At 48.5% G+C, this 24,593-nt stretch overlaps 1 protein-coding gene across 4 annotated transcripts; it reads right to left on the bottom strand.

Annotated features, from left to right (window-relative positions):
• Nucleotides 1–1,728: 1,728 nt before the first annotated feature.
• On the bottom strand, nt 1,729–24,525 carry TBC1D2 (TBC1 domain family member 2). 4 transcript variants are annotated; one of them, XM_027782971.2, is made up of 16 exons: nt 24,264–24,525; nt 23,818–24,018; nt 22,201–22,379; nt 20,038–20,540; nt 19,244–19,376; nt 18,222–18,360; nt 15,995–16,131; nt 15,206–15,393; nt 13,738–14,124; nt 12,810–12,920; nt 11,746–11,933; nt 10,082–10,552; nt 8,827–8,947; nt 5,751–5,936; nt 4,995–5,116; nt 1,729–4,295 (listed from the first exon to the last, which is right to left on the bottom strand). In XM_027782971.2, exons 4-16 carry the CDS (start codon nt 20,443–20,445, stop codon nt 4,094–4,096), a joined length of 2,793 nt encoding a protein of 930 aa, XP_027638772.1. In that variant the 5' UTR covers nt 20,446–20,540; nt 22,201–22,379; nt 23,818–24,018; nt 24,264–24,525; the 3' UTR covers nt 1,729–4,093. The 4 variants fall into 4 exon arrangements, with proteins under 4 accessions (XP_027638772.1, XP_005234861.1, XP_055647235.1 ...); XM_005234804.4 differs by having other exon boundaries at nt 24,170–24,525; XM_055791260.1 differs by lacking the exon at nt 23,818–24,018.
• Nucleotides 24,526–24,593: the final 68 nt, after the last annotated feature.

The following is a 24,593-nucleotide window of genomic DNA, read 5'->3' on the forward strand; positions in this document are numbered from 1 at the left end:
AGGAAGAAATGGGGACTTTGTCTCAATGGTAGTGGACCATGCACCTACGGCAAGCATCAGGCTGCAGCGGGACAGGGGACCCCTCACCCTAAATGTGCTCGCCACGGTTAGCGGTACCTCCTCCTTCCACTGATTGACCTGGTGAGCTCTTTTCATCCCTGGAGAGCTCCTGGAGCAGAGCAGCAAGCACAGTGGGGACACATATGGTCACGATGTAGCATCTCAGTGTGGCCCACAGCCTCTCACTGAACTTGAGGAAGGGGTTAAATTCCTCCTGAGGGCATTAAATTACAACAGCTTCAGTGCCATGGCTCTGCTGTGGGAAAGTGGTTTGTCTTCCTGCACCTGTCATGTCCCTAGGCCAAACAGAGTGAATGTTCTGTAGAGGAGCTCTTAGGACTGAGAAATGGCTGGAGAAGTCCACGTTTTGGTTCAGGCCACCGAATTGAGCCCTTAAATGGGAAGAGAGCCAGCCCCAAGTCTGGTGTCTGCAATGGTGGCAGGAGGTTGCCCAGCCTTCGAGCTGGAACAGAAACTCAGAACTGCAAGGTAACTCCTGCTGCAGGGTGCTGTTGCTTCCCGCTCATGGGCAGTGCCTTGTCCCTTAGCTCTCTCCTTCACCCTGCATGAGAAGCTCAAGCTTGGGATAAACATTAACCCAACACAGAAACAACCTCCCCAGGAACTCCTTTTCCGGGGCCACGTGCCAGGGTGCAGGGGTGGATCAAGTGTCAATGCTGTGCAGTAGTAAGCTCTTGCATGCAAGGGCTTAGCCACAGCATGCAGAGGTAATGGTGGCTCAGACCAAAGATCCTTCCAGCCCAATACCACTCAGAGCCAAAAAGGGGGGAAGAAGGGACTCCTCCTAGCCTCTGCCTCTTTGGAGCTCAGGGACTTACGAAGCCAGCAGCGGCTTTCTGTGTGCTTGGCCACCCCCCACCAACTTGTCCTCTCAAAACCATATAAATGCTTGGTGGCTCCAAAGTCCTGCAGAAAGGTAATTACAGGTTAATTACACATTCTTGGGGGGCAGGAAATAGAGACCATCCTTTTTAGGGTTGGAGCTGGTATCCCAAGGTTATATTAATGCAGAGACAGAAGGCTAAATTTAACAAGTAATGTTATGCATACAGCAAAATTCAGCAAAGGCTGACTCTGGGGTGGAAAGACACCTGTTTTATCCACAGGTGCCAGCACAGACAGAGGGACCTACTGGGCTGTACAACCAGGTCAAACTGTTTTCCAACCACAGCTGTTGGCCATGGCACCACAAATTATCTCTATGCAATTCACACAAGGGTAACTTCTGTCCAAAACACCCCCAGCACTGACGATACTCGCTGCAGGTCTTGCAGAGGCCTGAGGGACTGGCATAAGGCTATGCTAACCTCTGGGCCCAGCTGGCATCTTGTGACATCAGCTCAGCGCTTTTCAGTAGCCCTGAATTTTGTAGAGAGGAAGGGGAGTAGGGCCCATGAGGACATGCTAGCTTGGCTGCAAGGTGCAGATATTCCTGCATCCACCACATTTTAGTACAGAATGACCGCAGATGACTGGTTGGCAGCATGACCAGAGGAAATGGCCCTCAGTGAATACACATGTGGAGCAAAACAAAGAGCTGCTAAAGACAAAACAGGACAGAAATTTCTAACAATCCTGAGATGTCCCCCCCTTCAGATTTCAATTAAAAATTATTTTCAGAATTTCCCACTAAGGATAACACCTTGGTCCTCTTCCTCAGAAATTTTTTTTTTTAATGGTTCATTATATACAACATAAACCAATGTTTATTTATATACTGTAGACATATATCAGGCTATGGTTTGGTCCCGTAATGCACATTTAAAATTACTTTTTAAAAAAATGTAAGGGCAGGATGGAAGAAAAGACTTTTAAGCTGTTTCAAAAGGCTCTAAGAAAAATACAATTGTAAGTATACTCCTAATTTCTATGGTCATGATTTAAAAGATAATGCCTTCCAAAAGTCCATAACAGTAAGTAAAAATCTGTATTGTGTGCACCCATGCACATAACAGTATGAGTAAATTAGGTTAGTGGTATCATCTGTAAGGAAAAACCTTCTGTCTTTTGAGCTTCTCCAGCTAGGTGGCATTATTTTAAAGCCAGTGCATTTTTTTGAGGTAAGACTCCAGTAACATCTTCTTGTCATCCCACACCTGGAATGTGTTCAGCTGTCAGTGACAACCAGTGGATCTACCTCACTCTTGCCCATCTATCCACTCTTTTCCAAAACCTCACGCCCACTTTGACTACTTCCATACTGTGTGGTTGGCCTCCACAGCTCTCTCCAAACTCAGACTTTTAAAGTCCTCTGAAACTGGGTGATCTGTCCAGTTGCACCTAAGGCAGAGTTGAGGCAGACCACATGTCTCAGGTGAACAGAGGTTGGTGCTGTTTCCACTAGAGTCTTTGACCTTGGCTACAGCCCACCTGGCTGAGAACAGTACGGGCTATGAATGCTTCTTTTCCCTTCCTATGCAAGCACTAATGACTTTGTACCACAAGATGTTTAAAGGTGGCATCATCCACTGGACAAATGGGTTTGGGTTCAAGGTCAGTCTCAACCCACAGAGCAGAGTCCCGCTTACAGCAGGGTCTGCTGCATGCTGTCAGTGCCAGCGCTGTGGGTACAGCTGGAATAAAGCACTGCTCAGCAGCAAAGCCGGGCAGCAGGATCTGGCACCATGTTAGGGAAAAGCAGTTGTATTTATCTAAAGCACTGGCCTCATCCTGTGCCTGTGGAGGACTGAGCTGCACAGGCAGGGCATACAGCCCAGGGGACGGGAGAGCCTGGCAGGAGGCAGGGGAGAAGGCTGTCAGGCCCCATTCCCAAAGGTAGGCAGGGCATCTCTGTCTGCTAGACCCATGGAGGCTAGCTCCTTGGTTCAGGGGAAATTAGTATTTTTTCTAAAGAATATCAAGGCATCTTTTGTAACCCAGTCCAAGTGGTTTGCAGGTTCACCTCCAGAGTGCCACACTCCATGGGTCAAACACCTTCAGTATTAGACACTCCTAAAGAAAAGTCCTCCTCCCTCCCACTATGAACAGGAGACAGAAACAGGGATATCAACAGAGAAACCCAGCACAGGAGGAGCATAACTGTGAGGCAGAGAGAGATGGCCACACACTCATCCTGGCCAAGTGTGAGGCAATCAGAAGACCCAGATGTCCCCAGTCATCAAAGTCTCCATAACATTAGGCCCTGCCTGCACACAGGCTGCAGTTGGTTGCACACCAAGACGAGAGCTCCTCTATGGAGCAAACTCACCCCTGGAAGGCACTGTGTTGCCAGGGCCAGGCCAACCCAATAGATGGCTCTGGTCAAAGCTAAACAGAGGAGAGGCAGCTCCCAGTATTTCCCAGACAGGTAGGGAGACATATCTTGTGCTCCCATGGACTTCCACAGGAACCAAACTAAACTGGAGAAGCAACTCTGCTCTCCCACAACCCATTTCACTTGTCCCAGCCTGAGTCTCATGGGAAGATGTCATCCAGCTCCCAGGACTTCCTCAGGCCCAGCACTCATCTGGAGACACTGTCGTGACTCAGTGACTACAGTGTTACACTCATATTCTTCTAGCAGCCTAGCCACTGGTGGCACCATGCCTTCAAAGAGCAGGTTTTCTTTCTGACCAATTCAGAATCTTTAGGAATGAGGGAGTGCTCTCAGTTCATTATTTACAGTAATTTTACTTATAGATAAAGGTGTCTTTCAAGCCCCCATCAGAAAAGGTAGAAAAGCTCTGCCTAGCTGGGTCTTTGGCACCATGTCAACTTCTGTCATGGTACCAAAACTGAGATTTCCTATGGACCTTCAGCTGTTATCCTGAACCGCACAGCACGGGGAGGCCTTAACAGGGAGAAACACAGAAGAGGATAAAACTCCTTTGACACCCTTCAATCCATTACAAAGTCTGGCTTGGTCCCCAAATGGTCTTGTACATACATCTTTGCTGTGTGGGGCAGATGAACTCCTGCTGTGACCACCTCTCCCCCTCTGCTCCATCTCTTAAAGACAGTTGCTGTTGAAGACCTGCAAGGCAGAAGAAAGTGACGAGGAACTCTGTTTTCATTAAATCTCTTCTTCCTCTTCACTGGCAACCTCCTGCAGGTCCTGAGGCCTCTGCTCTGCTCTCTCTTTTACATAGGCTGCCTTGATCTGTTCCAGCTCACACAGTTCTGTTTCCAGCTCTTCTCTGTGCACTGACCGCCGGTTCCTCAGCAGTTTCATGGGGAAAGGGTTTAAGTCATTGAAGGCAATGTTCATCAGCTTCCTACAATGGCAAAGACAGGTCTGGTGAACCAATTTACTGGCTGGTAACAGATGGCAACAGATACAGCAAGTGCATCCCGGTGTAGGCAAACAGTAGGGCCTCAGATTTCAGCTCTCTGAGCTCTGAAGTCACCAAGCAGCAGAGGAATCATTCTCACATAAACACCAACCCACACACTTCAAACAGCCTTACACTACACCACCTTTTAAGGTACCAGTGTGCAGCCACCAGTCGGGAAAGGGTGGATCACGTGCCGGTGGATCACATGCCGATTCTTATGGCCCCTGGGGGAGCAATACCCCCGGGGTATTAAAAGTTATGCTCTTCTGATGACAGAGATCTTCCTCTCAGATACATGTTGCCATTAGAAGTTCTCAGTAGTGCTGTGCTGCCAAACACTCCAACTACAGCTGAGAGAAACCCAGGAAGTGGCAACACAAGTTTCAGCTGCTGCAAAGAGGAGGCTGGCCCAGACTTTGTGACTTGCTCTGCTGTAGAATGCCTTTGCCCGAGCCAAAAAGACTTTAAGTAACACCACGAAGGGAAAGTAAAAACATAACAAACCAATCTGTGTCCCACAGACCTGCCAACATGCGTGCATCTCTTTTAACAGACTGGTCACAACTCTTTTCAGGCTGACCTAACAGGCAAGCAAGTACAAGCCCAGAATGGAAGGCTGCCTACAACCCACAGTCTTACCTGCCATCCATGATCATTCTTGTGAAAAAGCGTAGGTACTGGTAGATCTCCACACTGTCATGAATTCTTAGGATTTCTTCCTCATTGTATTTAAAAATAGCAAGAGCGTAGCGGAAAATCACCTGGAGGGTTGAAAGGTATAGGCAGTTGAGGGACCAGGCTCTTCTGGAATAAAACATGGGGTGGGGCACACAGCACTGCAGTACAGGCTGGACACTGGGCTTCTCCTCCTCTCAACAGGCTGTGTTAGGGCAGGCCTAAAGAAGCACAGAGCTAGTCCCAAGAGAATAACCATCTGCAAGCTGATTTACAACCCCAGAGCATACCAGATCCTTCAAAAGGACCCCACAGGGATTTCACAAAGGTTTTCCAGTTCTTCCTATGCACAGGATCAAGGCAAGTCTCACATTTTCAGATACTAACTCTCTGCCTATCTTCTGCGCCCTGTATCGGTCATACTCTCAGCTGCGTCCAGGTCACAGAGCAGAAAACACCACAGCCTGTCCTGTTCCATAGCAGGACTACCTGCTAAAAAGTGCCAGGGATACTGCGCACAGCATCAGGGACAAAATCTGCCTACCAGCAGCAAGTACGCAGACAACCCAGAGGCTGGGAAGCATCAGTCCTGCCAACAAACAGGCAGGATGGGACAAGAGGCTCAACCCTTCATCTCTTCAATACGTGTGTATGTTCATGGCCCTGCCGTCACATCACAGAGGTGGCGCAGATGGGAGGAAGACCTAGACTGAGTCGCACCTTAGTTCCCTCATACAGGAAGGCATCCCACACTCGCAGGAGGATGTCGCTGACCAGGCTGTCCACAAAGACCACCAGAAACCAGTTGAAGGTGATGAGTGAGACATCAATATGATACTGCTCAAAATGAGCCATGAGGCGAGGCAGCTTCTCCGACAGGAAGTCTTTGAAGACTCTCTGATCTACCTAAAGTCGACAAAAAAGAAAACAATGAAGTCCTGGTCAAGAGTAGTCCTGTTGTTGGAGGAGAAGAAATGGTGCAACAGGACAGTGGCTGACTCTTCCCAGCTCTTCAAAATTACTGAGCTCTGTATGTGGACACTGTACCCAGTGCAAGGTGTGGAGCTGAAACAGGGTCAAGATACATCTCAGAGGATCATATTCCTTTCCAGCCTCAAAGCCAAGAGGGAAAATGCTGCTACCTCTTCCTGCATCAATCTTACTAGGATTTTCTGTGGTGTCACAAGCATCCAGTCAAATGACCGGGATGAAAAGCTGCCCAGGTCTGAATGACTGCAGTGGCCCAGCAAAATAAACACCTAGAATCTCTCTGACTTGCAAGCAGGACCTGATCTTCTCACACAGCTTCTCTTTGTGGTCAGAGTACTGTCTGTGCTCTGCTCCTAGTTGCATGAGACACAGAAATGCAGTTGGTGACATCCTTGACCAGGTTTATTAAGGCATCATCTCAGGAAAGCCAAGGCTTTAGGAGGGGAAGTGCTAAGGAGCAAGATCATGTTTAGGTCTTCCCCTAAGCTATATCATGGTCATACCAGCTCCACGCAGCGCTACAGGCTGGGGCAGAGCAGCTGGAAAGTGCCTGGTGGGAAAGGGCCTGGGGGTGCTGGGTGACGGCCAGGTTAGGGATGTGGTTTAGTGATGGACTTGGCAGTGCTGAGTTAACAGCTGGACTTGATAACCTCAAAAGTCTTTTCCAACCTCAACGATTCTATGATACTATCACACTACTGCCCAAACTGTGTCAGCTTACTTAGCTGTGGCCCAGTGGTATAAATCAGATGAGGTGATATGCTTGGTCTTTAAAATGTGCAAGAACTAAAACAGGGGTCCTCAAACTACTGCCCGCAGGCCAGATACAGCCCCCCCAAGGTCCTCAATTCGGCCCCTGGTATTTACAGACCCCCCACCCCCCCCTGCCGGGGTTTGGGGGTGGGAAACCAAGCAGCCGCAGATGGCTGCCTGCCACTGCATCCGCGCCGGCCCCTGGTTAAACAGTTTGAGGACCCCTGAGCTAAACCTTAAGTTTTGCAGCCAACTCAGAGCTTTCACTTTATCAAACCAACCCACAAAGCATCACCCTAGGCCTTCCTTTTTATGTGGGTCTTGCCTAGACTTCCAGAGATCAACCACAAGGTCAGAAAGTCTTTCTAAAAAAGGCTCCCTCAGCTAACAGTCTTTTCTCATGGAATGTAGGGGAGCCTCTGTGTCTTCAGACTCCCATGTTTACCCTGTCAATCACTATTTTTCAAGTATTGAGCACTGCCTATAAAATCTCACAGCTAACACTACCTGCTCTGGATAGGCATTTTGCAATTTGCACAGCGATTTGGCTGCTTCCCCAGTCTATGGGTTGACCTCTCCACCAGCACACAAGTCAATCAACTCAGTGTAGCCCCTCTCAGCTACTGATGCTTGTAGCCTCATGTATTGTGGGCCCACAGATACAACACCCTTCTCCCTGGAAGGACCACACACAATAAAGACACGAGGGTGTCCTAGCTTTGGCTGGGATAGTTAGTTTTCTTCTTGGTAGCTGGTACAGTGCTGTTCCAGAATTAGGATGAGAATAATGTTGCTAACACGCCGACGTTTTAGTTGTTGCTAAGTAGTGCTTACTCCAAATCAAGGACTTTTCAGTTTCCCATGCCCTGCCAGTGAGTGGGTGCACAAGAAGCTGGGAGGGAGCAGGGCCAGCACAGCTGACCCCAGCTAGCCAGAGGGATATGCCATACCATAGAACATCATGCTCAGTATGATGTGGGGAGCTGGCTGGGAGCTGCCCATCACTGCTGCGGGACTGGCTGGGCATTGGTCAGCACATGGTGAGCAATTGTACTGTGCATCACTTGGGGTTTTTTTCCCTTGGGTTTTATTCCTCTCTCTCTCTTGCTCTCTCTTTTTCATTACTATTCTTATCCTGATTATTTCATTTCAATTACTAAACTCTTCTTATGTCAACCCATGAGTTTCACCCTCTTTTCCCCACCGATTCCCCTCCCCATCCCACCAGGGGGGAGGGGAGTGAGCAAGCGGCTTCATGGTACTTAAGTTGCTGGCTGGGGTTAAAGAATGACAAAAACTCACGGCCAGGCTCACCAGACTGGGCACTGCTCACAGACTGGGTCATATGGGCACACGATTACTATTCCATTGAACTAAATGAGATTTATTTTGGCTCTGTGTTTGCCTGGGAGGATGAAGTATTTCTAATATAAGACAACACATCCTGAAAACCTTGAAATGTAGTAACTTTGAACCAGGAGGGTATATTACTCACACAGCAACATTTTACATCAAATGGTCAGAAGTTTTTCTGATCTGCAGAGAACTGCAAAGCCACAACACACACTGTATTTGATCACAAACTGAGGCAAGCACACTGCATGTAAACATCTCTATATTTTCTTCCATCTGCATGTGGCACTGAAAAGACAGGGTGCAGTTTCCAAAGAAACATTTGAAGGGCTGTAGAATGGTGCCTTCTTCATATTTGGTTCTACAGGTGTTGGGAGTTTGCTGCTTCACCTCTACTAGGCCCTCCTTAAAATAAGTAACTGTGCAGTTAATGGGCACTTTCCTTCTGACTAACCTGACCGCAGTGATTACTCTGCAGTGCTCCCCTGTTTCCTAGCACTGCGGATCAGTTTTGCTGCTCCTGTGTGTACAGTTTCACACCCTCAAGTCTACAACACTTCTGCAATGGAAAGGATTGCAAAGTGGTGGTATCACTGTCCTGTGAGAAAGCAAACACACTGCAAGCTGCTTGCTTTCTTTTAAACTTTTACTGTAAATCACTGTATCAGGGTCCAAAGAGATGTGAGGGTACTCAGCTCACCTGTGATGTTATCAGTGTGTCACTGTAGTAGTCTGCTGGCATTATGTTCTCCACAATATGGACCAGGCACCAGAAAGCAAATTCCTCATCTTCCAGGACCAGTAGGGCAACAGCTGCCAATCTGTGATGGACAAGACATGTTGAGGCAATGAAACATAGGCCAGCACAAGAACTGGAGAATCCAAGACTTCTCTTGAAATGTCCGTAACTCCATGAGTGTCCAACAGATCAAATGTGGCAGAACAGTTGGTCAGAGAAGCAAGTCATCTGTTCTGCATGTTCCTGAAGGAACCATGGGGCTGTGATTTTCTTTCCCATGTGCCTCCATCAGCAAACAGGAAGCATCAAGCACACAGGTGTGACAAAGACAGGCTCCTCGCTAATGGGATGTTCTATAGATCTGATAAAGTTAGCAGTGTGCTGATTTTGGCTATTTCAATACAAGAGCTCGCTCAGAGATAGTCTATATTATGTGACATAACTCACCTTCCCATGCATTCTTCTACAGCCCTTACCCCCTTCAGCTCTGACTTACCCCCTTTCAGCCAGACTGGAAAGATGATACCTAATATTAAGGGCTCTCTAGAGTGGCAAATGTCTTTCTGAAGACCATCCAAAGAAAAACAGGAATAGCTTACATAAGCTTTCCTCATGTGAAAAGGTCCAACTGGAAATTTCCTTCTTGCAGCTAGCACCCACTGCCTCTTTTACTTGACGACACAGTTCTAAGAAGTCTGGTTTTATCTTTCTTATAAGTCTTCTTTGGGAAGGAAAAGCAGCTTTTAGATTCCCTGAACCTTCTCCAGACAGAATGACCCCAGTTTCCTCAGCCTCTTCTCATGTCATTTGCTGCAATTCTCTCAACTCTTAACACTTCCCAACATGTCCTCCAACTCTTCTCAGCAAAAAGTAGAATCATGAGGGTGTTCTTCTGCTGAGCACATTAAGACTTAGAAATTCAGCCCCAGCCTCATGCTGTTATTCTGGGAGTGCCTCACGCTGCCTCCTGTAGCTGCTCCTTACTATTCTGTAACTATGGAGATGCCGAGCAAGTGCATCCTGTTGCTTGCTTGATCCCAGCAACAACATGGGGTGAAAAAAGACACCACATGCAGAATTCCACAAAAAAATACCTAGAGCCAGGAAAGAACTCTAGAGGGGCAGGAGTCTGGGGCTGCTTGAGACAAAGCCTAGAGTATGTGTCTACACCTTCTCAGCGCTATCCCATGAAGAAGCAGTATACCTGGTTCCTCACCTGTTCAGTCCCTGACAGTATCCAATGGCAGGATTGTGCCAGGAGAATGCCAGCAAAACCCTCCGGAGCTTGGGGATGAGCTGGGAAGTGGGAGAGGAAAAATATTTGTTGTTAGTCAGTGTGCGGGGCAGGTCAAGCTCAATCTGGCGGCAGGCAGGATGCTCGGTGCTCTTGCTCTGCCGTAACAGCCGCTGGTAGTGGTCAGGCAGATGACTGCAGTGCCGGCTGACAATCCATCTCCAGACCCGTTGCCGATGCTCCACTGGAATGCCACTTCGGATCAGGCTCTTCAGCTCTGCAGAGGGGCTCAGCTCTCCAACACTGTTCCACTTGTCACGGAGGGGCTTCTCCACTACTTCCTGGCTCCGCAGATTGTTGGACTTTATCTCCAGGGCCTGGATTTTGGCCAGAAGCTTCCAGTCCTCAACTTCATAGTCTGGTACAGTCATAAACCCATACTCATCATACTCACTGGAAGGACACAAGGCAGAAGTTAGTTCAAAGGAAAGTGCTGGTACCAGTGTCAAGCGTCATTCACTGCCTGGGGCCATACCAACTACAGCCTGCTGCCAGGTCCCTGTCACCCACGCCAGACCACAGGTAGTCCTCCTTCACCTGTCTGGTAGCTGCATGGGAAAGCCTGCCATGCCCACTGTCTCAGAGCCTTGAAGACAGAGAAGAGTCTGCAGCAATGGCATACACACACATTACTCGAGTGTAACTGCTCTGAGCTACAGCCCAACCTCATCAGACCACTCTCACCTCACCTGCTCCCCTGCCCCCAAGGGAGTAGCTAGCGCAACTTGTGTACCTTCTCCCTAACATGTCCTAGTGTGAGGTAGTTCTGTAGGAAGGGACTGCAAAGCCTTTGGGGCATCAGACCAAAGAACAGAGATCCGCAGTCCCTTCTGATGTCTCCCCTGTACACAACACAAATCTCCTACTGACTGGAAGACATGAGGAGCACTGATAGTACAGCTCATTGAGGGTTTGTGCACCATCAGTCCACAGGCTGGGATACTTGTAAGTTAACATTATATTCTTGACAGAAAAACCAAGCGTGGCCTTGGGGTCTCATCTCCAAAGCCACCCAGAGAACCTGTGAATCTGACCAACCAGATGAAATAGAACTGCTACAGAACTGGGGCACTGACTGGCCAGGAAAGCATAAACACAAACGCAACAACACCAGCAGCACTCAAGGCAAGGCTCTCTGGAGGTCTCCAGTCCAGCTACCCTTCACTGGCAGGATTTTCCCCAGCACCAGAACAGGGCAACAGTGGCTTTGTATGGCTGGGACTAGAAAACCCCAAAGGATGGAGAACCCCTGCCTCCCAGGTGACATCCTCTCCTACAGAAGGAATTTATCCTCATGTCCATTGTTTACTTCCCAGGCACATCATGGCTATAGGTCACTTGTCATACTGTCTGCCACTGTCAAGAAAACTTTACCTGTACTGTCTTCAACTTCCCCTTCCTACAGTGATACGCTGCTAACAGATACTCGTGGTCTCCACACCACCAACCTAAACCAGCCTCCACTCCTAAGTTATGGCTCTGAGTCCCTGCTATAGAAATGTCCCCAGATCTTTCTTGCCTGCACGTTCCCCTTCATGGCCAGACTCCTACAAGGGTGTGAATATTCCCATGCTCTTGCCTCTCACCTTACAGGATTCAGATTAAAACCTTCTTCTGCTTCTTCCTTCACATCCCACTGGAGTGCTTCCTGGATGAGGTTCCTCACCAACTCAGCATGGGAGCTAGGCAGCCCAGGCACAGCCTCCTGCAGCTTCCGCAAGACTGTCAGGTATTTGCTCTCCATCTGGCAGTTTCGTGCTTGCAGGCAGGCACACTGATGGGGAAACAAGAAGGAACGGGCTGGCTCATTGATGGTTCTTCCTGTGTTGCCACTGCTCTCTACTGACCTGGTCTACACATAAGGTGAAGACTCCAGAACAGCAAAGCCCCAGAAAACACATCCAGAAGTCTTCTATAGTCAGTAGAATTGTAGCCATGAATGAGTCACTGTGGTCTATGAACAAGCACAAGCTGCAGTAGCTAGCATGCAACAGAAGTTGCTTATTGAGTGGGAGACATACTACACCATCACTCACCTTAGGCAGACCACACCTTAAAACCCAGGGAAGTAAAAACCAGGGAAAACCCACAAAACAAATGCTAGCACACACCACCAGCCTGGGGAAGCAGTTCAGGACAAGAAGGTAGGATTACACAACTCTGAAAGTAACCAGGTTATGCACACTTACAAGGCTAGAAATAAAAACAGAGCTTAAGAAAACATAAGAACCCTGATCTAGCTGCAGGACTGAGGGTGCTGCCACCTGGCAGTGCCAAGCCTGGTAGAGAAATCAAGACTAGGTGAAGCCAGGGCTTAGTCTGCCAGCTCTCAAGAAAATGTTCTGATTCCCTACACAGTGTTGTTTTTTCATTTGTATCCAAAAGCATAGCTGAAGTGCAGAAATCTGGGTTAAGTTTCAGCACTCTTAAGACTGAGGTTTGCAAGTATTTTGCTTTATTGAAGAATGAAAATGATCGTATCTAATTTGGGACCAAAACAAAGCAGAAAAAAAGATCTTAAAAACTAAAAAAACACATTGGGAAGAAGGCTTTTTCCTGGTGCATTTTGGACCAAGATCCATCCCAGTGCTGACTTTGGAAAGAAATTAGTAACAGTTCTCACCAAGGAAAAAAAGTAATTTTGCCTTACCTTCATCAGAAGGGCTTTTTCATTCTCAGCAACGCTTGTCCAGAGTCGAGTAACTTGGTGAATCTCTGAGTTGAGAAATTGGTTCTGGGTTTTGTATGCATCAATATCATCCTGCCACAAAGCAAAACAGACACACAAGGAGACTTTTTGAGGGGCTTGGAGTCCTCTCCGAGTTCAGGAACTCAGGGCAAGAAAAGATTTCAATAATTTTATGCTCTGGGGAGAAGACAAGACTGCCCAGGACAAATATTTCCTACCAAGGAAATCAAGGCACAACATTAAATAGGAGTGTCATATGTAGACAAGACACTTGAAAAAGCTAAGTGCGCTGCCTGTACATGCTTTGAAAACAGTCATCAAGGTGACATAAAGCTAGAGAAGCACCTAAACAAAATGAAGAAAATACATGTTTTGTTCTATTTTTAAAAAAACTGACACAAATCTCAGCCCCATGGGCAGCAGCAAAAACAAGCACTCTCCCACAATGCAGTAAGTGGCTCTTTTGACAGTTCTCCATCCCACACTAACTGGTCATTATAACTGTGCATATAGTGGCACACAACAGGCTGGATTTGAAAGAACCAGGGTGTATTGGGAAACTGTTTGCAAGAGGAAAACACAGAGGAGCAAAGGTAGTGAAGGCAGCAAATGAGACTGCACCTGTGAAACAAAAGAAGAGCAAAGAAAGAGGCAGGCACTGAATGGTGACACCAAGTCAAACAAGCTCTGAGATGAAGCTGAAACTGACCCAGATGCTTTTAAGTGCCTTACTGCTCTCAGGAGAGGCCCTTCCAGCCTGCCTCTGGTTTGGAGGCAGATGGAGCAACTAGCAGAAGTATATTCTGTGCTTCCCACAGAGAACACCCTCCCACCAAACCAGAGGGCACAGAAATGGAAGCCTCCAAATGACCTGTGCAGTCCCACAAACCTTGAGGTGCTCAATCTCCTCCTGCTGCTTATACAATGTCTCTGCAGTGATAGTGTTGGCTTCTTGCAATGAGTCAGAGAGCTCTCTGGCCATCTGCTCTGTCAAAGCCATGATGACTTCCTGTTTGGCATGGTTCTTCTCCATTAGAAGCTGCACATGCTCCTTGAGTTCCTGGATGTGGCTGTCTCTCAGAGCCAGTATCTGCTCCAGCTCCTTCTTTTCTTGCTCAAGAGCTTCCAGTCGACTGGTGAGATCTGCAATTTGTCTCACTTTGTGACGCACCAGCTCCAGCCTGTCCTTATCTTCTGCTGCAGTGAGATACATGTTAGATACTCGCTTCTCCTGCTGGGCTGCCTCCAGAGCTTTATGGAGAAGTTTAACCAGCTCCTGAAAAGGGAATGCAAAGCCATCACATCACAGTGCTGCCCAGACAGCACAGATCCAACCAGTAATGGGTGAACAGTGAAAAGTCCTCAGGATCTTAAAACTGACTCCTTTAGAAGCAAAACCAAATGCAGCAACCTTGAAATCACAGTGCCTCCCCAAATAGAGAAGTTCTGCTTTCAGGGCTGAGCGCAGAAGATCTCTGCAGCAGGCCACAGGTGACATGACTCAAGGTGGATTGCTAACAGACAACCTGCTGCTCACACAGTCTGAATTCTGGCTTTTCTACAGTCATCATTCTTGGGAGGCCCACCATAGACCAGAGAAAATGGAGATCTGGTCTAGCCCTGTGGTGAAATGGGAGGGAGGGAAATAATGCAGTCTGCATCTGTCTCTAGTACCAGAAGATAGTAGAGTCCTCCCTCTCTCCATCCCACATGAAGCTTACCCCAGCAACATGATGCTGATTCAGGCTCTGCCATCTCAGCCATTTAAGGAAGCCAATCAAGGATGCAAATGACTGCCCACACTGGGACCTGGCTCTCCTGCCTCTTCTGCTGGAAGAGCTATCAGCATCATTAGTGGAAAGCCTGGCATTGTTCTATGCCTTTCAAGAAGAACAGTACCATCCAGGAGAGACAGCCCTTGCCGTGACCCATGCATTGACTTCTACAGTCAAATCACCTCTTAATGGGGGATCACTGTTTGAAAAGAATGACCTGCTGTTAACAGTATAACTCAACCTGGCAGTTCCTGCCAGTGTCACGGTACTTATTCAGGACTCCACTTCGTACTTTGACTAATACAGATGCACAAGCAAGACACCTGCAGAGCACACTTGGATTTGTTTTACCTCTTTTCCAGCCCATTTGCTAGCTGCACTTCTGATGACTGAAGGACAACTCATTCTCCCTTGTGCGGGGCACAATCAGGCACATACAAACGGGCAACACCAGCAGCTCCAGCTGGTCCCCAGTGAGTGGCTGCCGAGTACTTCTCAGACTAACACCAAAATATAAGGCAGTCACTGTGACCAGTCTCAGGGCCCTGTCCTTAGCAACAGCAGACTCTCTGCCACACTCACCTTCTGTGACTTGACTTCCTCTGTAAGTGTCAGGATTTGTTGTTGCAGGACACTCACTTTATCCATTGGGTTCCTCTCCCTAGACAGTTCTTCGTGCAAGCCTGGGAAGCCACTGTTCATCCACCTGGCTTTCCTAACCCAGTTCAGCCTGGGCTCCATCCTCCCATCCTGCGGGGTCCCCTCCTTAACTGAAGGGAAATAGGATTAATTTACACAGAACTGGGTTGCTACTATGGACTCCTGAGTCTTACTGTGGCAGGACTCAGAACATTTCAGTAGAGAAGACTGACACACAGGACAAGGAAAATCAGCCTGCTGGGATCCACAAGGCTGAAGCAGACCATAGGGATCAGCCATAGGTACCCCAGAATAAAGCCATGATGGTACCTGTTAACCCACCACTGCCCATCTATCCTGCACACAGCAAATGCAAGTTACCACCATGAACAGGTAACTTCCCAGTCATGGAGTGGAGCTGCTGAGTTTAGCCTGTGACCGTGCAGCAATTTAACATCTATTTCAAAGAAATACCTGTATGGACTGGCACCATGGATCGTATTTTTGGCTCTGCAGAAGGTTCCAGAGGTAGGAGACAGACAAATGCAGCCTGAAGCAGAGCCAAAAGAGTCAGTCTTATGCCAACAACACAGGAAGGGAACTGAGACAATGTGACAGAGTTTTCACGTCCCATAACAACTGGTCACCCTCTTCCTGCCTTTCCTGATAAGTCTGACTCCTTGCTAGAAGCCCTCATACTCAGACCAGCTCACACAGCCAAGAAACAGGCACCTGCACACCCTGCCTCCATCTCTGCTTCTTGTTCTTCATCCAGGTTCTCAGGATGCTCCTGGAATTCACTGAAGTTGAAGACATGTCCATTGTTCCCCCAGAGCTGCTTGGAGCCACAGATATTGTAGACAGTGTTTCTGAAACAAGAAGAGATAAAGACAGCCTAGCGAACAGAAGTCATGATCACTGCAGTCAGTGCATATTCAAACTATTCCCTGCCTCAGTTCTCCTCATATCCCACCCCTCTTCCCAAAACGTATCTCCTTCATGCACTCAAAAAATTAACTGTTCACAGCACTGGTGGATCTGAGGGAAACCAGGCTGTAACTGGTGTAAATCAGGAAGGTGCCACAAAATCAGTACCAGCATAGCAATGTAGATCTTTCCCCACATGCCTGAGCCCTGTTACGTACAAAGCAGGCTGGACAGAGGGATTAAAGGTAACAGCAGACCAACACATTCCTCCTTTCCTTCCCTCTCTCCTTCTCTCCTTCCCTTCCTCCTTCTCTCCCTTTCCTTAGCACACAGCAGAAATCCTTAGGTGCCAAGAAAAGCTCAGCTACTCCAGCACAGCCAAAACTGCCACAGTGATCGCATCCGAAGCAGCCACAGGTCCTGTGCTCCAAACCCCATTTAATAATCTTGCCATTACAAACTCAACAGACTTCAATGCAGTACAAGATTCAGGAACAAAACTGAAGTCAGACCTAGAACCAGTTTGTCACAACTGCTGCTGTTGAATATTATCAGGAGCACTAAGAGATGACTATACAGCATCATGCAGAACCACAAATGCACAAGTATTTTCTGTAAAACCTACACAAGAAAGTGAGACAGTTGCCACTCTATACATGTCTTTTCCTTTCTCTTCCTGTGTTTTCCATCACCTAAAAGAAAACAAGCCCCTTGTTTTGAGGTCCACAAAAGACTCAGTGTCAGCACCTTCCTAACTGTAAATGAAGTTGGCATTTAGATATTGTTCTCCTTTTGCCTTGCTTCTTTAAGGCTTCACAGCAGAAGATCAGACACTTCTGACCTCAGAGAACATATTGGCATATAAGATCAGCAGATCTTCATACCCTGTAGTCTGCAGTTGGCACTCACCCAGTGTAACTTTTCTGCTTTTCTCTACCCCATGCTGCACTCTGGTTTTCCTCTGAGACAGCAGCAGAGGAGCCAAGCAGAACCTGGCTGAAATCAGACAGGATACTCTCACTAAGACCCAGCCTGACAGTGACAGAGCCTGAACAAATGTTCACAGAACAAGGGGAGCAATACAGTTTGAAGCTGAAAAGAAGCAACTGTTATTCAAGCTAGCAAAAGCAAGGCTGGGGAGTGGGGAGGAAATATTACCATATTATTTTTAATAAAGTGAGGCAGAGAGAATGCATAGCCTGCAAAATAGTACCGCTGACTCTGATCCTCTTTGGTCCCATGGGGGATCTTTCTTCCTATCAGCGTAAGATTGTAGTGACAAGAGTAGTAGTAAAAAACTATAGCCAACCTCCCCACTGGAAACATCTGGCAAGTGTCAAGCTACCTACCACACTCTGTTGCAACTTACACATTTTTGGTTATATGTTAATAAGTGGCTAGGACACACTTAAGGAGATATTGATGGGGTTGTCTTTGTGCAACTGTAACTGCCTGAGGCTTGTAACTTGTAGCCCTGATCAAGCTACACATTGCAACTGCAGATATCGGGCACAGTGGGAATACTCACATACTACGAACTCAGCAAGGAGTAACAAACTGTGCGGTGTTGGGCGGTATTACAGGCTATAGGCCTTTTGCTTGGAGTTCCTGCTTTCGAGAGTGCACTACATTCAAGGTCCTTTGAAACCACTGGGAAGTGCTACTGACCTTCTGTCACTAGCCTACAGAGTACAGCTCAACCTGCCCATGTGCCTTTCCAAGAGCAACATGCAGATGCATTGGGTAGGGATGCAAATCACTACCTACACTGAAGAAATTTTAACCAAGCCCTAGGTCTGCCACTAGGATCTTTGCCAAGAGAGCTAGGTGACGTGAAATGCATTGGAACAGGTGGATGTAAAAGACCCTCTGGCAGGAATTTTACTTTCACCTGGAATATCCTTCAAAAAGCTGCTTCATAGTTCCTCCTCCTAGGCAAGAGTCCCATTTCACAAAATACATGACAGGCAAGGAAGGCACAAAGTGGCAGGCCAGCATGGCAACCGCACTGCAGCTCTCCTCACGCACTTACTGTATCTCTGTCCAAGGGTGCTTAAGGGAGATGTTCTGCAAAGCAGTAGATGTTTGGGGTGCAGGCAAAGACGCTGCCTTTAAACCCACTGTTTCTGTTGGCGTTTTCACCAGAGGCAGAAAGTCATCATTGTCAGCATCTGTGTAAAAACAAACCAGGCCACAGAAACAAGTGAGCAAGACAGAATTCCATTAGACTTCAGCTGCTTCATGTAACTTGAGAGTCACAACATTTTATTACAGGTATACGTTCCATGTTCAAGTGGCCAGTTGTAACAAGGACAGCACAGCATGTTTCCTTAGTTTTAGGTCAAATTACGGAAGGTTCCATGTGCAAATAGAGTCATCTATTCAAGGGCAATCAAGTGACTTCAACCATTTGTATATGACAGTAACTAACTGTAAACAATCAAAACTTAAACTGCCTAAAAGGATAGGGAAGGGAGCTGGTGCTGTTCTTTTCCCCATTCCAAACATGTTTCACAGCTTTAATGTGTAGATTACACTCCACAAACACAGTTTGCTACCTGTACTGCCTGCTGTAGCAAAATGCCAAGGCACCCAGAACCTTTTAGATCAGACACTTACTAGTGGGTTATTTGCTTCAAACAAAATGTGCATCTAGTCATAACTAAACAGGTGGACACCCTGCTTGTGCCCTCCCCTGATCCACTGGTAGGAATGCACGTCTTCATCCTACCACCACTGAAAAAAAAGTTGCTTGCTCTAAATTTCACAGACCTTGCAAGAGGAAGGGGATATACCAAATGTGCTCACTTCACATGCATGAGGAAAATCAAGAGAATTCATGATCACAAGATACCTGAGCATCTCCAACCACTTGCTGTGCATTAGGAGACAGCCCATTCATGTTCACCCATAATAAAGCCAGAAGCTCCAGACATTGACCAACCATTGATAGTTGGCACCTGCATTTAAAAACCTGGCCAAAACCTCTTCCCACTTACCATTCATCACTGGGGGGCTGAAAGCAGAAGAAAGACTGATATACGCAACACCTACTTGTTCTGCCAGCCAGAGGTTCATTCACAAGTTGGGAGCTGCCCACAGGAAATCTGTTCTGAGTGCTGCAAAATTCCCAACGCCTTATTTGGAGCTGCTGCAGCCAGTACATCATTGCCTGTTTGCTGATTGCCTGACATAACACAAAACAGGAAGGGGAGGGGAGTAATCTCATCAGCATGAGACACGTCCTGAAGGGTGGACCACCACTTCGCTGCACAAGTCAGCAGAAATAAAGGCCAGCTGTGTCAATCCTATGCTATATCCTCTGGTCCTAACACTGATTTGAGAGGACTGAGTAAATCTTCAGCACGGCCTTAGTAACAGAACCTTAGTGGATCGCTGACCTCATTTTAAACATTTCTTTGTTTACTATGTTCCAAGGCTAAGCAGAAATGTCACAATCATTTTAGCCAGGAGTCACGCACAAGGCTTTTTAATAGCAATTTTCACAGAGATAAAAATCTAGCAAAGGTTCCTGCTGGAGCAACCTTTTTAGACAGAGAAGCTCATTTCTGTTTAGCAATTTACATATGGACTGAAGGACTCCTCAATGATTTTAATGTAACACCCAGTTCAGCTTTTACTCCTATTCTGTTAAAACAACAACCATCTCACAGGTAATGGAGTCTCAGTTTTGTCAGAACAGTGCAAGTAATTTAGGTCCAAATGGTAACAGTCCAGACCGGGAGGACTAAAGTGAAACTCAAGCTAAAAAGTATCTTAGCAGAGATGTGTCTGTCCTGATTGGGAATGTTTCATAACAGCCCCCAAAAGAAGATGCTGCCCCTTACCTTCAAAGTAAAAACTCTGCTTGGTGTTCTGATCTCAAAAACCCCTTCCCCATTTTCCATCTTGCAGTCAAAGCTGGCGCTGGAGAGATCGATGGACCCCAAAGGGTTGATGTCCTGTGCAGTTCTGTAGTATAGCAAATGACATTTGGTTTCATCATAAAAGAACCAGCGAGACTTCCAGGTTTTGATTGGTCCCTTGATGCCCAGTTTGTCTAAATAGCCACAAAGTTTTTTTCTGGATGTTTCTTTGCGGGGCTTCAGCTGCGCATTTTCCAGTTCTTGGGAAGAGGAAAGCACGTCTTTCTCTTTTGCTGAGGCTCCATTGCTGCTGTTATTGTCCAGATTTGACTCCACTAAATTACCTGGAGCAGCAAGGGGACAAGCTCTGCTTTCTGGTCCTTTTTTCATCTCTTTCAGGAAATACACTCAGAACCGGATTGAAACGGGAAATTCTCTAGGTAAATAAGTAACAGCAGATCCTGACTATACCATCATTACAGAACCTGCAGCAAATTAAAAAGAAGGAATAAGTTCACATCTGGCATATGGAACAAAACATTCCAAAGCTTTCAAACCACCCAGCTAAGGTCTCTGACTTGTATCTTTGGTCACTGCTCCCTGCCTTCCTTGGCTCAGATGACCTCTATGTATGTTTTTTCCCTTTTCCATCCCTAAAATTAGCCTGGACTAGCAGTCAAGAACCAGTACCACAACCTCTTGGGTGAAAAATAAGTACAGTCTATGGGCATACCAAATCAATATCATATCCAGGACATCTGAAGCCACAGACAACAGTGTTAAGTAAAAGTTGCAGAAAACATGGCAAGATAACAAGCTCAGCTGGGGGTACATACTTGGGGTCAAGGGATCTCAGGTAAGTGTATGCTGGCATTTCCGCTCAGTGTTCAGCTAATATTTTAAACCATGGTGCCTGGAGAAAAACCCAACCTTATGCAGCATCCTCATAAATCATTTGTGTTACTTGAGGACTGCTGTTAAAAAATCTGCATGCCCTGTTAGGTCTCCATCCAGTAGGCCTCATATGATGGATTATGCACCAGAGAAGGTAATTCTGTGATCCTTGCAAAAGAGATGTGGTTGCTCAGTGGCCAAAGTAACCTGCTGGGTTCCCAAGAGAAAAATAAGGCTGGAAGGGATCTGTGGAGATCTCTAGACCAACTTCCCTCCCAAAGAAGGGGCCAACTTCAAAGCCATAGCCAGCTGCTCAGGTCCACATTCAGATGAATTTTGATCATACGCAAGAATGGCAATTCTGGCACATTTCTGGGTATTTTTTAAAGTGCTTAACCGCATGGCAGAAGCGAGTTTTTGCTCAGAGCTGCAGACACCCATGGCCCTTGTATAAAGAAAGCTAAGAACACTCAAAAAAATATCTACAAATAATTTTTTGCATTTTTTCTTAAGTAAAAACATGGTTTAAAAATCAATAAATGGAAAGACTACCAGAGGCTTCAGTTCAGACACTAACATATCTGAAGCAAGTGCGTAAGCAAATGAATTGTTGCAGTGTTAAGTTAGTGGGAATCCAACTGCAGACACTAAACTACTGAACACAACAGCCAGCTGTGTGACAAGTTAATGGACGTTAATACAGTGGAGCACACAGAGATGTTGCCCAAGCTCATGCTCTTAGGAATGACTCAGCCTCGTGACTGAAAGAATCTTGGCTATCCTAGTGCTGGCTGAGCCCCACCACATTTATTGTTCAGACAACCATAGATGAATGTTACTCTTTTTGGAAAGCTGCTGAACTTCTTTTAGTTCACTCCCCCTGACACCATGGATCCTGCTGCTGAACGCATTCACAAGTGTCTGAAACAAGCACCCTTCACGAAGGTGCTGCCTCAGCTAAGCTTCTGAAACACCCAAAAGCTTCACTTTCAGGCTAGTTTTGTTTGACGCAAGGAACCATCATGAGGAAGAAGATGCAGTCTCAAGTCTCCCTAAAAAAACCCTTGGGCTTTTATGGCTGTAGTAACATAAGGTCCTCCTGTACCATCTGAAGACTCCATCACACTTCTACCTCTTGCTAGTATGATGGTCCTTGGACATCCTGTGAACAGGATCAAATAAGCATTTTGGATTCAAGCACAAAGTTATACGGAGTCACGTCAGCTTTGCATTTCAAAGAAGAGATCTCACCTCCTTAAGAGAAGCAGAGAGATGCCCCTGGGAAGTCACAGCCTGCCGGCATCTGCTGGCACAGTGCTACCGCTGCAGGCGCTGCCAAGCAGGTAACCACAGCCTCCAAAACAAATCCAACAGCAACGCAAGAGAGACTTCTGCCTCAGGTTTCTTTCGGTTGAGTTGCTGCCTGGGAACTGCGTGAAACACGGATTATTTAGCTGAAAGCAGCCTCTGACGCTGAATCATCGATAAAACGAGAAGATTAGGGTGAACCCCGCAGAAACCTTTACGGACTGCTGGTGTGAGCGGCAGAAGGAGCCCCCCTGCCGCCCCCACCCCCCCTTCCCCCGCCTCCCAGGCCAGCTGCGCAGCGCCAGCCCGCAGGCGAACGCTGCCGGCGCCTGGCACGGGGCAGCGCTGCCCGGCGCGCCGCGACCGGACCCTGGCACCGCCCAGCCCGGGGCGGGCGGGCAGCGGGGGCCGTCCGGGCCGGTGGCCGGAGGACGGCTTGCGGCGGGGGAGTGGTGCGCGGGTCCCACAGCCCCGACAGCCGCTACCTGCTGCGGCCGCACGGGCTGCAGCGGCCCCGCACCGAGCTCCCACGGCGGCGCGGCGCTGCCCGGGGGGCGGCGGGACGGGGCCGCGGCAGGAGCCGTGCCGGGCGGGGGGCGGCGGCTGCAGCGACGCGGGAAGAAAGGAAAAGGAAAAGGGCCGTTTCAGCCGGGTAACGACAAGGAAATGATTCATCAGACTGACGGAGCACGCTGAAAGCAAGCCCAGAGAGGGGCAGTTCACGGGCTGGAGGGGAGCAGCAAGGGCCCACCTGCTAGCGGGGGTGCACCCCAGGCCTGCAAAAACACTGGGGCAGCGGATGTGGACACGCTGGTCACCAGATCCCAAGTGCGAGAAACGGGTCTCTGCAGTCAGCTGGGGCAAATGGGGTAAGGCAAACACATCTCACACGGTAAAAATGGTGGTACCGCAGGAGATTGGCGGCCAGTAGGATCAAGCCAGGCCACAGGGTCTAAACTGACCTTTGAAAAAGCCTCAGAAAGAGGTACTGCAAGGAACAGGGGTGTCAGAGACCGCCCTAAGCCAGCAGCACAGGTCTCCAGGAGCGCAGGGGGACAGGGCACACAGCTCTGCCAGGCTCACACGCTCTCCGGCAGCTGCCTCTCCTCCTGCCGGTGCTGCCAGGCCCTGCTGGGCTGGGCTTGGTGGCCACTGGGCTGGCCTGAGAACGCACTTCTTACACCCTGTCCCCAGGATAAGGTGTCTATATGGCTTTGACTTTCTCTGCGTGCAGTGGTAGTTCAGCCTTGATGGTATGACCATTCCCCTGGTCTTGGGAAACCCCTCTGAGTTTAGCCAACATTGCAGAGTTTTTATCACCAACTTTAGCCAACTGTAGTACCGGAGCAGCAAGAAGCAAAAGTTTACGGATGTCCAGTGGCTCATCCTTCCACTGGCCTAAGCTCCCAAGCTGCAGTGCACATGAAACTGATTACAGCACACAAACACTACACATTTCTGTAGCCAAAACCAGTTTGACCCAAAGTCACCTTACACAGCAGCCAGCCATTACACTGGATCAGCTCCACTAGGCAAATGCGGAAAGCGTGAAGGCTATACCTGTGGATGCATGAAGAAGTCCTCCTCTCCTCTGAAGCCTGAACTGCCTTCTCCTCCCTCTCAGCTACAGCTGGAGGGAGATGACCAAGTGTGGTAAAAAGGGTGGTATCAGGGCAGCACTGGGCTGTCTATGTGTAGGCTGCCCTGGAAGAACCTCAGAAGTCCCATGTGGAGTTCCTCAACTGGTCCACACCAGCACAGCTGCAAAACAACCATCCCACTCCCAGTGTTACCTTACACCCCGGCAGTGGCACAGCCCCACACAGCCACACAGGGAAGTGAGAGCCGGTGAAGGAGCCGGAGCACCGCAGCCCCACGCGGCCCCAGAGGCAGCACGTGCTGCATGACTCACGAAGGGGACGGTGGCTGCAGGACCAGCATCAAAGGTGGTGCAGGAGGAGCACGGGACACCGCCTGCTCCACGAGGATCTGACAGGGGTAGATACCTGCCAGCCCCTCGCCGCACACACAGCAGGCCTGCCAGCGGCTCGGGCAGGGGCCCAGCAGACCTGGCGGGAGCAGCAGGCGACAGCGATCTGCACCAACACGGGCGGCACTGCCGGGCACAGCACTGCCAGCAGCAGTGCCTCCCGACCCCAGCCCGCACCAGGGAGGCTCTGATACCTCCAGGACCCGCTGAGGAGTGTTTGACGCAAACCCGCGGCACAACGCGGGAGATGGCGGCCGCCGGGCCCAGGAGCTCCGGGCCCAGAAGCCCCGCCCGGCGCGCCCAGGAGCTCCGCCCCCCGCCCGGCGCTGCGCCGGCCCCGCGCATG

Source organism: Falco peregrinus, chromosome Z (genome assembly GCF_023634155.1).
Source record: "Falco peregrinus isolate bFalPer1 chromosome Z, bFalPer1.pri, whole genome shotgun sequence".
NCBI lineage: Eukaryota > Metazoa > Chordata > Aves > Falconiformes > Falconidae > Falco > Falco peregrinus.